The sequence below is a fragment of the Aricia agestis genome, chromosome 11 (assembly GCF_905147365.1).
Source record: "Aricia agestis chromosome 11, ilAriAges1.1, whole genome shotgun sequence".
Classification (NCBI taxonomy): domain Eukaryota; kingdom Metazoa; phylum Arthropoda; class Insecta; order Lepidoptera; family Lycaenidae; genus Aricia; species Aricia agestis.
In genome coordinates, this window is record NC_056416.1 from 12,514,900 (window position 1) to 12,527,781 (window position 12,882).

General features: G+C 35.1%; 1 protein-coding gene across 9 annotated transcripts in view; it reads right to left on the reverse strand.

Moving 5' to 3' along the window:
* Window positions 1–12,882, reverse strand: part of LOC121731895 (ephexin-1) — a 108,592-nt gene that overhangs the window by 9,445 nt on the left and 86,265 nt on the right. For 6 of the 9 annotated variants that reach the window (XM_042121572.1, XM_042121575.1, XM_042121570.1 and 3 more), the window contains 3 exons: window positions 10,634–10,791; window positions 8,035–8,155; window positions 1,672–1,816 (listed from right to left, as the gene is read on the reverse strand). In XM_042121572.1, the coding sequence (XP_041977506.1) occupies window positions 1,672–1,816; window positions 8,035–8,155; window positions 10,634–10,791 (424 nt within the window). The remainder of the gene's footprint in view (window positions 1–1,671; window positions 1,817–8,034; window positions 8,156–10,633; window positions 10,792–12,882) is intronic. The other 3 variants (XM_042121578.1, XM_042121576.1, XM_042121577.1) reach the window with 3 other exon arrangements.

Sequence of the window (12,882 nt, forward strand, 5' to 3'; positions counted from 1 at the left end):
ATTATACAGAAAATGCAACTGGATGCACATTACATTGATATCGACAACGCATTATAAAAAAGCAACCAACAGACCAAAACAAAATATCTATATATTAATACGTGAGCCAAAAACTTTGTATCCCTTTTGACGAAAAATGGGGAAACGTAGGTGAATGAAATTTTGCACAGTTATAGTTTATATGGTGAAGGAGTGCATCGAGCTAATATTATTTTGAAATTATGCTTTTATCATACACTTTTTTAACAAATAAAACATTACACACACTACAACACACACACTAGGAAAAATGACAGATTTTTGAGTGACAAGCCTATACATACGAATTATACTCTTTTATTTCTGGCTGAAGTCTGTTGACAACGAGATGACAAATTGAAAATGGATTATAGTTTTTTTTTTATTGAATCTTAGATACTATTAGCAATGCTTAAACGGCCAGTCTGAGCTCAGCTGAGACAAGAGTTGAAAAAATATGATAAAGTCAATATTTTTTTACAAAATATAGGTAGTAGTCCTAGTGTCGTTGAAACTTAGGTCGAAATTCGACCATTGGGCGATCTCTAGTTTAATTAAAAACTTCCAAACACTAAACGCACGTTAATTCTGGAATTTGATCAGGATTTTCCACAAAAACATTCTAATTATAGCGCACTTTAACACTCATTAGTAGACGGATAAAAAGTTTGCGAAAACAACACAACAAAACACTGTATACCGCTAAACGTTGCGTTAATTAAAATTGCTTCCTAGTTAAGATACGCACTGTGAACAATTATTACTAACGAGTAGGAAACAACTGTATTCACAGTCATTAGAAAGATATAAGGAAGCACATTAGGTTGCGTATCGCAGATTGCATCTGTGCATTCGACAGGTGATGCAAAAAGTATGAAAAGTCATCTTTTATGTCTTCCTGTGCTCTTTAAATTTGTTCCGAAAAAACTAGATCGGATATGATGATGAAGCCCCAAGCGGCCACATCCGGCCGCGATAACAATAGATAAGCTATTGTGTCTCGTTTTTCCGCGATCGAAAGGTGTATACCTAACATAGTGAATGGTTTCTGTATGTTTTAATGTTAGATATAATTTATTATTTAAATGATATATTCAGAAAATGAAAACGTTTTAATTTAAATATAAAGTATTATTCGTTAACTATTGTAAGTGCAGTTGTATATAACTCTATCCTTGACAATGAACACAAGTCAGAGCAATCAGCTATGCGTCATCTATTACAATTTATATGACGGTCATCACCTTTACTTACTAGTTATTACTAGAGTCTAAAGATAAGTGCTTTATGTAGAGTTTAAGACGTTTGGGATAAACCATAAATATATGCATTGGCTTGGCAACCAGCAACTCGGTGGATTAGCTAGCCTTATGGGCCCCATTTCTTTTTTTGTGCCATGTTTTCTCACAAGTGCACATTTGTGGGCCCTCAAATCTCTGAAGAAAAACCAAACTTTCTCAATATAGAGATAAGTTCGTTTTGATTCTAGAGTAGATATATGTACTTAGAAGATATCTGATACATATTTACGCTGTGTGCACGCGCTCTATATAACTTTAGTATAAAGATGGTCGATTGTATATGTATTGAGCTTGTTAATGTATGGTACATTGGTACCTATAAAGTAAATAGAATAAGCAGTGGCGTACTCACCTCAACTTTAGCAGCGTTGTAGAACTGGTAGAGGGGTTCGTGTGTGAACAGCGAGTGGGGCAGTGGCGAGGCGGGGTGGGAGCCTGACGACGCCCCTGACGACGACGAGATGTTGCCCGCCTGGTATGAACCCGCCTCTGCGTACCTGGAGACAAAAGAGAGATAGAGTTAGTTGAGAGATAAAGTTAGTAAGGTGAAGAACTAAGAACTTTTAAGAATAAACTTGGACTAGTGCAGATTTTGTGTAGACCGCAGTAGAGCTGTGTAATGTACATTTCCTAGCCTAGCCTACCCGCCTGCTTAGCATGGCACCATAGAAAAAAGATTTTATCGACAAAATGGCGGATTTCCATTGTCTAACTGTCACTTTGTCTTGTCGAACTGTCACTTTGTCTATTCTTCCGTAGAAAGAAACCGTTTCTATGGTGCCATGCTACGCAGGCTGGTAGTGTTTAAGAAATGGTTTAAACATTAAACCATCGTTTTAAAATATTAGTAAGAAGTAATAATCAACCCTCATGCTCAGTAAAGAAAACCAACAAAATTATTAAAAAAAATAATTTATAAAGTTTTGTTCTATGTAGCCAGAAGGTCAATTAACATTGCAACAACAAAGGTACTTATCACACGAGAACCGTGGGAACATAACCACCATTATGTTTAACTTTTTTTGAGATAAGAATTAATATAAGTAAAGTCATTGTTATTTGTTGCCATTATACTATACCTTCACGTATATTATAATAATCTATAATTCCATACTGTTTGTAATTTTAATGCTTTTACCACTGAATCGACTTTAAAGATGTATGAGGATTAAAGGTAACTATGTAGGTATGTATGTAGTCCCGGAAAAGGTCATAGGATAGTTTTATTGTATAAATGTTGCCTGTTGGTTTCCACGCAATATTTATGATCATCTTCACACATGTTAGTTTAAGTTAGTTTATAATTTAAAAGGTTTAATGTCATATTTACCAGTTTTACATTAAACTTTAAAGTTTAAACATAAGGGTTAAATAATTTCATTTCTCTGCAGTAAGTAACAAAAAACTTTTCCAAGAATATGATACCTTTTCTTCAGACAATAATATCCTTTAATTATTAAGTTCCTATAATGTGACCCGCATCACACATCAATCACTTGGGCCCCACGATTTCCTCAATGTGAGTCCTGACTCATGCCTCACTGGAAATTATGACTCCTCCAGACGGGATGCACTTTCTTTAATGAGGAAATATCGAATTTCGTAGAACAAATTAGTCTTTCAAGAGATTTGTTCCCCAGAGAAAGTATTTTTTTTTATTGTAACAACCAAAAAAGGTGGGTAAGACTGGAAACGATTTGAATGCTATTATGGATAACTGTAGTAACATTTATATGAATTAATTTAAATAGTAAGTAATGTAATATTTTTTTATAAGACTGTACCTCCGGTCCATCGCATTTAAATACAACCGTCTCATAATGCAAGGTATGCCCTTTTACTCCTAAAATACCGTAGTTACAATTAAATAAAGTATATTATTATTTTAACAGTATTTTCCTTAGAACTATATCCAAGTACTGCGTACGTACTTGGATAGAGTTCTAAAACATTAAAATGTTTCAGAAAATTATATTATACTACATATTTAATTTTACAAAAAAATACTTAATAATAAAAATATTCAATAAGTAGTAGGTAAAAATACTTTAATTTTGCAATTAAAAAACAAAACAAAAACTTACAAAGTCGGCGGTTAATTCCAAAAAAAAAAAAAATCACACAAACATCCCAGTTTGTCACCAATTCACTTCAAGTTCAGGCTTTGTACCAAGGGCAACTGAACGATTACACTGTGGTTTGTCACCAGCACTTGTTAAGGGGTAGTCCCAACAGCAACTCAATAGCAATATTTATTCACTGCTAGTACTATACTACGTACAAGTAATATTAGGCTAGTATTACTACTCACTTGAGCACTAAAATTCAGGGCCTAACTGAGTCTCCTTTCCCGCATGGTACACAAGCGCGCGAAGAACCGGCTGTTGAGCATCTTAACGCATATGAAATACCAACCTAAATACGTTAAATTATCACGTGGCCCAAGGCACGAGCGTGCGCGAGTTCAGAGTTCAAACGACTGAATTTTGTCGCACATGGATTACTTGTGTCTGAATAATTTAACACATTTACGGTCTACAACATAGTTATTATTTAATTTGTATTTTTCTCTACGAAAAAAAAATATGCGAGTTTTTATATCAACATATTAAAGTGCATTCATTCAGAGTCAATTTGAAAGACCAGAGTTTATAAATTATAGTTACTCGGAAATCACAGCAATAGTTATTAAGTTTTCGTTTTAATGAATACTAAGACCTTGGTTGTTGCTGAGAACTGAGATAAAGAAATACCTTGAAAATACCTATTAATTATTGTAGAGCAAGAAAAGCGGTTGCAAGATGAACGATATTATTTTATGTTTTCAATGCCGTACTTGTATCATTTATTTAAAACTCTTAAACATCATAATATCTTATTCACCAAAAATGACTACTTACCAGAATTAACGATAATAATTTACATTTTGACACCTACAGCTAATGCCAACACATGATTGATTGCAATCCCAAGAATTCAATCTCAAGACTCGTTCTTAATCGCTCTCGTATGTAAATTAGGGCACGGACTAACGGTGATACAGGGAACAGGCTTGTGAGTCATCGCGACGTCATGCCGCGAATATTGCCAATCGCATATCGAATTCGCTATAATTCAAATATTGGAATATTTGCCAGTACTATAAATAATAAACATAATTTGAAGATAAGAAATGCAACTTATTACCTAAAGGTAAAGATTTTCTCGAAACGTATAAAAAGTACTTTTGTTATACTACATTGCATAATTATTTTTAACCGACTTCCAAAAAGGAGAAGGTTATATGTTCGGGCTTCGGCTGTGGATATTTTATTAATAAGAGTTTGTTACTTTTAATTAAACGTAACGAGGCACGATTTGGCTATACACAAAAGTGATACAAAATTAAAATGTTAAATGGCATTAAGAACTGTTTAGGATTCCGTTGTAAGTTGTAACTAACATTTCTTGTTAGTTACAACGAGATCCTTCTCTAAAACGTAAAGCGTTTGCGCCGTTTTTTCCAGAGAAAGAGGACGCAACGTAACAAAATGTTTAACAAAATTATAGCGGAAACCACAGAAAAATAAGCCGTAATAGACGCTAAACTGTCGCTGTTAATATGAATATATAATCCGTCGTATATATAGTTTATAGGAAATATTACCAGGGCTAAGTAGGCTTAGCCAGCTGAAGTTATGAGGCAACGAAACCCTATAATATAATATGGCCGTGGGCGCATATCATTATGGTAGAGTCATGAAGAGTTCATGGCCTTAAGAGGAGTCCACACCGCCCTTTTTTCCATACAAACGTTGTCCCCTGTTTCCTCCCTGGATAATGCTAGTAGAGTTATAATTTTTTTCCTGAATATCTACGGCCACTAGTACAATGTCCCTATGTTTTCTTTTTTTTCATAATTTAATTATTAAATAAGATATGAACGTTCAAAAACCCAAAAAAATGGCCAGATTTTCCGCTGTGTTCAAACGTCCAGAAAACAGATTTGGCTAGATTATACAAAAAAAGCAAAACATAGGAACACAGCTCAAGCCTTTTTTTAAACTTTAATGAAAAAAGTACTTAAATCGGTTAAGTTTTGGAGAAGGAATCAGAGGACAACGAATCGTTGATTTTCTGGATTTTCTGCAGTTGTCTCTATCGCGTTCTGCGGTATAGGCTTGAGGTAAGGGAGACAGCTATAGATATTACACGTACTTTTTTTTCATTTCTCTAGCCCCTGTTGTATCCTCTTAAGGCTGTTTACACACGGCGCCGCAACGGCAGCATTTTTCGCCACCACGGCGCGATCATGGGTCCGACTAGTCTCGTATGTTTGTTTAAAACTGCGGCACCGCTCGCCGCCGCGGCAAAGAGTCGCCGCCGCCGCGGCGGCGCCGTGTGAAAAGGGCCCATAGAAATACAAGGATTCAGAGTATGCATCGGCAGTAGGCAGCCGCGGTGGCGGTGCCGCTGCCGCTGCGGCGCGTGTGTAATCACGCTAACAGTTAACACTAAACTCTACATAAATTAGTTTTTTTTTATTTGAGCATTGGCAAATAATAAAGTTATTTACTTTTTGATCGAATACAGCTGTTATGAAAATCCCTAAATACTTTGTCTTTGAAGTCCTAAAAAACTGGATAGGACAATTTTTTTTGGGTAGTAAACTAGCAATAGGAATAATGATTCTCATCTTAAGAATACAGAATATGTCTTAATTAGCTTTTCTACCATTCAATTCCTTTATAACGGGAATAGACTAAAGAGGAATATTTTAATTAACTAATTAGTCGACGCACGATAGGATAAGTCCACTTAATCGGCTCAATCTCTACAATACGGTTAGGAGGTCAAGTGACAACCCTGACCGACAAAAATCTTCCTTATTTGCAGCGTACACAACAAACAATTTTGTTTACAACGTTTTATTTATGAGAGGAAATTTATTCTGTATAATCTTAAATAACAAAAATACTACAATTTAACATATTATTAAGTTTATAAAGAATATCCCCTTTTCTTCCTCTTCTTCTTAGCACTTTCCCACTTTACGTAAGGTCGGCTCTCCTAGTACATTTGTGCCAAGAAATTATATCTTAGGTCGTCGATTCAGAGGCCGTATAGCTAAAGACCCTTTCGTTAAAAACGATGACGTAAGTCGTTATCTAAATGTATGGGATTTGTATTAGTTTTCGCAACCGAAATGTCATTCAGCGATGAGTTATGTCAATCCGCATACATTTTGATAACGAATTTCGTTATCGTTTTTAACGAAATATACTTTGTCTAAGGGGGCAGGCTTATTAAGTTAACACCACAGAACCTCTTTAATGTGTTCTGTGGTTAACACTTAATTTTTGTAGAGATAATAATATCGTACACGGCGAATTACTACAAGTACAAGGTCTTAAGTCCGTTTGTTTTTGTCTGGCACGTTCAAAAAGTCATATGACAAATAGAGACAGCAGACCTTGAATAGGCTGATTTATTAGAGCTGCTTTATTGTAAGTACATACATGTAGATTATAATATTATGTATTCAGTATTTGTAAGTACCTACATAGTTGAACAAGTTTAATGTAGGTAATCGTAAAAACAAACATAGAACATGAGTAATACCCATATTTTATCTATTGTAATTAGTTTGTTTCCAAGATCGTTTGCTTACACAGTGAATAAAATCTTGTTGACAATTATTATTTAAAACGAATCTATTGTCGCACTCAGCTTTAATGAAGATTTTGACTTAGGCTTTGTGAAATACTATTCTTCATTAAATTGAAGTTAGTATAAAACTATAAACGAGTATAATCTTGAAATGACCCTGAGTGCAGCTGTTAGATTCGTAAGTAAACACTCATCTTACCAATTAATAGCTGACTAGAGATCGCCCAATGGTCGAAATTCGACCTTAGTTTTAACGACATTAGGACTACTACCTATATTTTGAAAAATATTTACTTTATTATATTTTTTTCTACTCTTGTCTCTGGGACTCAGCTGATATCAGACTGGCCGTGTAAGCATTGTCTAATAGTATTTAAGATTCAATAAAAAAACTATAATCCATTTTCAATTTGTCACCTTGTTGTCAACAGACTTCGACCACTCACTTTCTTCGACTTCGACTTCGACACTTGTCACTCAAAAATCTGTCATTTTTCCTAGTGTGTGTGTTGTAGTGTGTGTAATGTTTTATTTGTTAAAAAAATGTATGATAAAAGCATAATTTTAAAATAATATTAGCTCGATGCACTCCTTCACCATATAAACTATAATTGTGCAAAGTTTCATTCACCTACGTTTCCTCATTTTTCGTCAAAAGGGATACAAAGTTTTTGACTCACGTATTAATATATAGATGTAAGTATACACACGCGCCGCAGCTTATATATTGGTATAATTTTTCGATGTGAATATCAGGGATCACGGTGCAGGACTATAACCTGTACCGTGATCATAGCCTGAGTGGAATCCCTTTCGACGGTATATTCGTATGCCTTTCACTACTACGACCTAGTGATAGTGTAGCAAGGTAAATTTTAGTTTTTATGTCCTTATTATTATTATTTTTCTTTTTGTGTTTGTAGTTTACTTTGTTTTTTAATGTTAAATATATTTTTATGTATTTAAGTTTAGTGTGGTGTGAATGTGTGTTGAATAAATGTTTTATTATTATTATTATTATGTGTGTGAATTGGAATGTCGTCAATCCAAACGGACGTGTACTCACCAGGAAGCGGTAGCGGAGAGCGCGGGCTGCGGGGGCGTGTCCGCGCCGCACTCTGCGTACCACGACGTACGCGTGCGCGCCTTGTCCTTGCGCGTCAACGTCGGCAGGAGGCGCTTCAGTTCTGTATTAGATTAGAGTGTTAATAAATCGTTATATTAAATCCCCTTACTAATAAAAATATCTATACTGTGTACAGGGTGTAACAATTGTAAGTGATAATACATACATATATTATGTGTGGATGTGTATGGGTATCCCATATACTAGTAGAGCTGAAAGAGTAGAGCTTTTTTCACCTTTGTATGGAAAAAATCATGAAAAAATTGCTCCTTCAGCGCTGCTACTTTCACAGTGAACTCTATACAAGGGACATATTATACACACCCTTAAGTATTTTCACTTAGTTTTGTTACACCTTGTATACGGACGTATACAATGTTTTGTCTGTGAAAGAACTTTTAAAATGTATCAAACAAGGACATTGTATAATTTGCATAACTATAAGGTCTGTATAGACAGTGTTGATATTTTTAAAGTAAGGGGGTAAATAACAATTATCTACATAAGTGCTACATTCAAGGACACAGTGGTTTAAGTGTTAAGATAATATTAAGTTTGATGGTAAAGTTGGGAAAGAGTTTATTAACATTTGAAATAATGTTAAAGTATGATATTTTAATGGTTGATGCAAACTGAGTGGGTAGCGTCTCATAAAACATTTTTTTTTTTTGTAATTTTCATTGTGCAACACGTAAATAAAATAAGTCGGTGTTAAGACATTAAACCTACGTAACATTTATTTTAAGAAACAATGATTTCTTATAAGCCGTAGTTAGCGCACCTTAATATATTCAACATGCATTGCATGCATATACAATACTCACTGCCCATCAAAGTGAACTAAACAGCACATGAACACATGAACTAAACGTAGTATCGTGATCGAGTAATGAAGTATGACTGAGCTGAGAACCAGTCTACCTACGTGTTGCAAAGGTCACACATAATGGCTATGCGCCGAGGCGTCATGATATAATTGCTCATCCGACAAAGGACAATACAACTTTGTATTATAATAAACTCTGTATTTTATGATTGATTATGTTCTTACAATTTGATTCTCATAACCAATGTACCACCATTGGGTTTGAATTAGATTCAACAATTAATTTAAAAATAAAGATTTGACTGTTTTAAAATCTAATATTAATTCCATACCCTGTAGCTTATATTCACACAATATGTTATATTTCAATTGATCCATTTAAGAAAACTTTCGGATAAGCTATCAGACGGAGGATTGTAAAATAGATAAGAGCATGACTCATGAGTTACTTTTGCAAGTAGTAGTAAGGCAAAATAAATATAAAGGATGTAAACTGTGTTTAAAATATTATGTGCCATGAACATACAAAAACATTTAAAATATGCATGAAAAATAAACACCGCAACCGAAAGAGAGAGATGCATAGATGCAAAAGAAAGATTAACAAAGACAGTGCAAACACAATGATCACGATGCTGTGTGTACCGAAACCATTTATTTTGCTAGTTGCTCATAACTTATTCAGTTTTAGAATTAAAAAAAACATTTAAGTTGTTTGCACACCAATGCAAAGAGCCACGAAGTAGTCTCCTTCAGACTACTACTGTCTCACTTGTTAAACGGCAAATTATGTTGCGTCTCGCTCTATCGCAATTTCGCGGGTTTTGTGTGCAGTGCAGTTTTAAAAAAGAATGCCGTGAAGTAAGTTTAAGTTGATGAGTAGAAAATCTAGTTACAATGACTGAATAAGTTAGTAGCAGCGCCGCAAATCTGACCTCTGTTTAGCGCTGTCTTCGTTATATTCCAAGTTCAAATATAATTTTACCCTAAATAAAGACGTCAACTGAAACTAATAGATAATACATAATTTTAAAAATATTATTCTTTCCTAGCTTGAACTTTTAAAAATAATATGATATTTCTATAATATCGCCAGTATAAATTAGTCCCTCAGAAAATAGTAATTGTAAGTAATTTTTACAAGCCCTTAACTAAATTATTAAAGTACTTAATTGAATGTTAGCTTCTAATACTATTTACATACATCTAATAATAATTATTATTAAGTTTATTATTTATTATTAGTAAATATATTATGCTTAAAATCCTCTTAACAATTAATTTGTATAAGTATAGTGTATATTAGATGGCACTACTCAAATAAAATGTCAAGTATCTACTCACTACGTAGCTTACATTACAATATTAATTATTATTCAGAAGGTAGTTGCTAGTGTCTATGGGCAGAAACAATCTCTTAATTATAATAAAAACTGACTAGCCTTCACGGTTACGAGGTACAGATAGACAGATTTACTAACATCAATATCTCTTTTTTATCCATCCACAGTGCTCCATAATAATGATTTTGGGATTATAAAGTAAGAGCCAGAAGCCGCCAAGCTTTCATCATTTCATAAGAGCTGACAGTTTTCTGGTCATGACGTTTATATCTCTATACAGTACAGAAAAAAATTTCAGCTTTTATAAAATAACGAAGGTCTGGCTGCCGCTGGCTCTCGGGCTATTAGTTCAGTTAACGTCAGGGTGTACCTTCGTTGACAGCGCTAAGGTCGTGCGGCGGGGGCGGGAGCGGAGGCGGTGGGGGCGGGGCGGTGGGCCGCTCGAGCGCGAGGCAGGGGGCGGAGTCGGCCCACGCGCGCCGCGACGTACCGTTGCGTTTCTCGCCCGCAGCTGGAGCGTTGTCGCTGCTGAACATTATATACGTGATTACTGATTAGATAACAAATTGTAGAAAGTACCATCGACGAAATGAGGGTTTTCGATATATCATTTGTCACCATAGCGACGGTGGGGTCTTTCGTGTCAAATGGCGTGTCAGACAGACATATAACATATTAATTATTATGCCAGCTATATCGTGACATGTGGAAGCTATTTCGTGACATATGACAGCTGTATGACACGGCAATTGACACTATAGACCCTACGGCTACATATAGCCATATTTTGTCCCTCATTAATTATTATTCATATAGGTAGATGGCGGTCATTTGGCCAGGTTATGTCAATACAATGTCGGTCGTGATATGTCGGCTGGGTTTGACATATCGACCGAATTACCACAATAGACATAACGACCAGTAGTTCGACTGTAAAGAAACGGACAGGTTTCAATATCTGTCAAATTCGTCGGGTTTCACTAGTATTTTGAACGGATTGTGCCTCGCGCTGGCTGATAATAATTTATTTTTAAATATTTAAAATAAAGATTTAAAAATTGGATTCTGACAATTTTAATCGCATGTGCCAAAACACAAACAACAATACGACCAAAGAGGACCACGTCCAGCGAATATGTCATAGTTTTAAATTCGTAGGTTTTTTTTTTATTAATTAAGGGGGCAAACGAGCAAACGGGTCACCTGATGGTAAGCAACTACCGTCGCCCATGGACACTCGCAACATCAGAAGAGCTGCAGGTGCGTTGCCGGCCTTTTAAGAGGGAATACGCTCTTTTCTTGAAGGTTTGCAGGTCGTATCGGTCCGGAAATACTGCTGGTGACAGTTCATTCCAGAGTTTTACAGTGCGCGGCAGAAAGTTACGCGAAAAACGCACTGTGGAAGACTGCCACTCATCAAGGTGATGAGGATGGTATGTTTTTCGCGTGGGACGATAGCGAAAACTTGCAGGTGGTATGATTCCGAACAATTCCTCGGAGCACTCCCCGTGATACAACCGATAGTAGGTAACAATTTAACAACCCTAGCGATGATTTTCGTCATAATACGTCAAATTTAAAAATTTCAACATCAGTTCTAAGTCGACATACTCTATAATTCTTTCTACTCTGGAATTACACAGGTCCGCCATCTGTCTATGAATCAACTTTTTTGGTCATAAATTGCAGGTGTAATTATGTTGCAGACAAATGAGCAAATTAACAAATTAAGAAACTATAAAATTAGACATATTCATTATGCAAAGTCTGGAAACTGAATAAATATTCATTCTGAATGCATTTAGAATAGAAAAAAATAGAAATTTCTCTTGAGTGTACTATACCAATGAACAAAAACTCTGCTAGTCTAAATGGTGGAGAAATATTATGTTAAGGATTGATTCAAAGTTCTTTTTCTATAATATGATTATTAATTCATATTGTATTTTAGCCAGTACATAAGTATAATACTAACTAAAATACATGCAACAGACACAGAGGCCTTTTTATATATCAGTATGAGACTGACATGCTACTATTACATAATACGCGGTTGTTCAACTGTTTTCGCCCGTGGCATAGTACTGATGCAGCGTTGCATGACGTCGCCAGTCGCCATGCGCCAGTGCAAAATCGTTATAACTTCTAAACTTCTGACTTAGAGCATTGAAGTAAAGAATTTATTTAAGATGAAAACCTCCTCTATTTTTTTTAAATAAGAAAGAACCAGTTTAATGTGCTAGATTTTTCACAAAAAGCCATTAATTAAAAAATGCACAATTTTTTTTCTTAAACTTTGGTTTTACTATTTTGATTCCTCGAAATTTATAACATATTGCCTGTGTTAGCGTAGTCCACAAGTTTAGCTATCAAATGAGACCTTTTTTATCTTCATAGGATATTTACATGAGAAGTACTGGTCAGATTAGTGTGAACGCCCGAGAAAAACTAAAATGGCTGCCATTTTACAACCGTGAGAGAGAGAAAAAATTTGAGAGCCAATTTGTCGATAAAATATGCCATAGATCATGACATTAAAGGATCGGACACCGGTGTCGGGACACATTGTATAAAAATGGATTTTCAATTGTGTTAGTAACGCTAAAACTCGAAAACTTT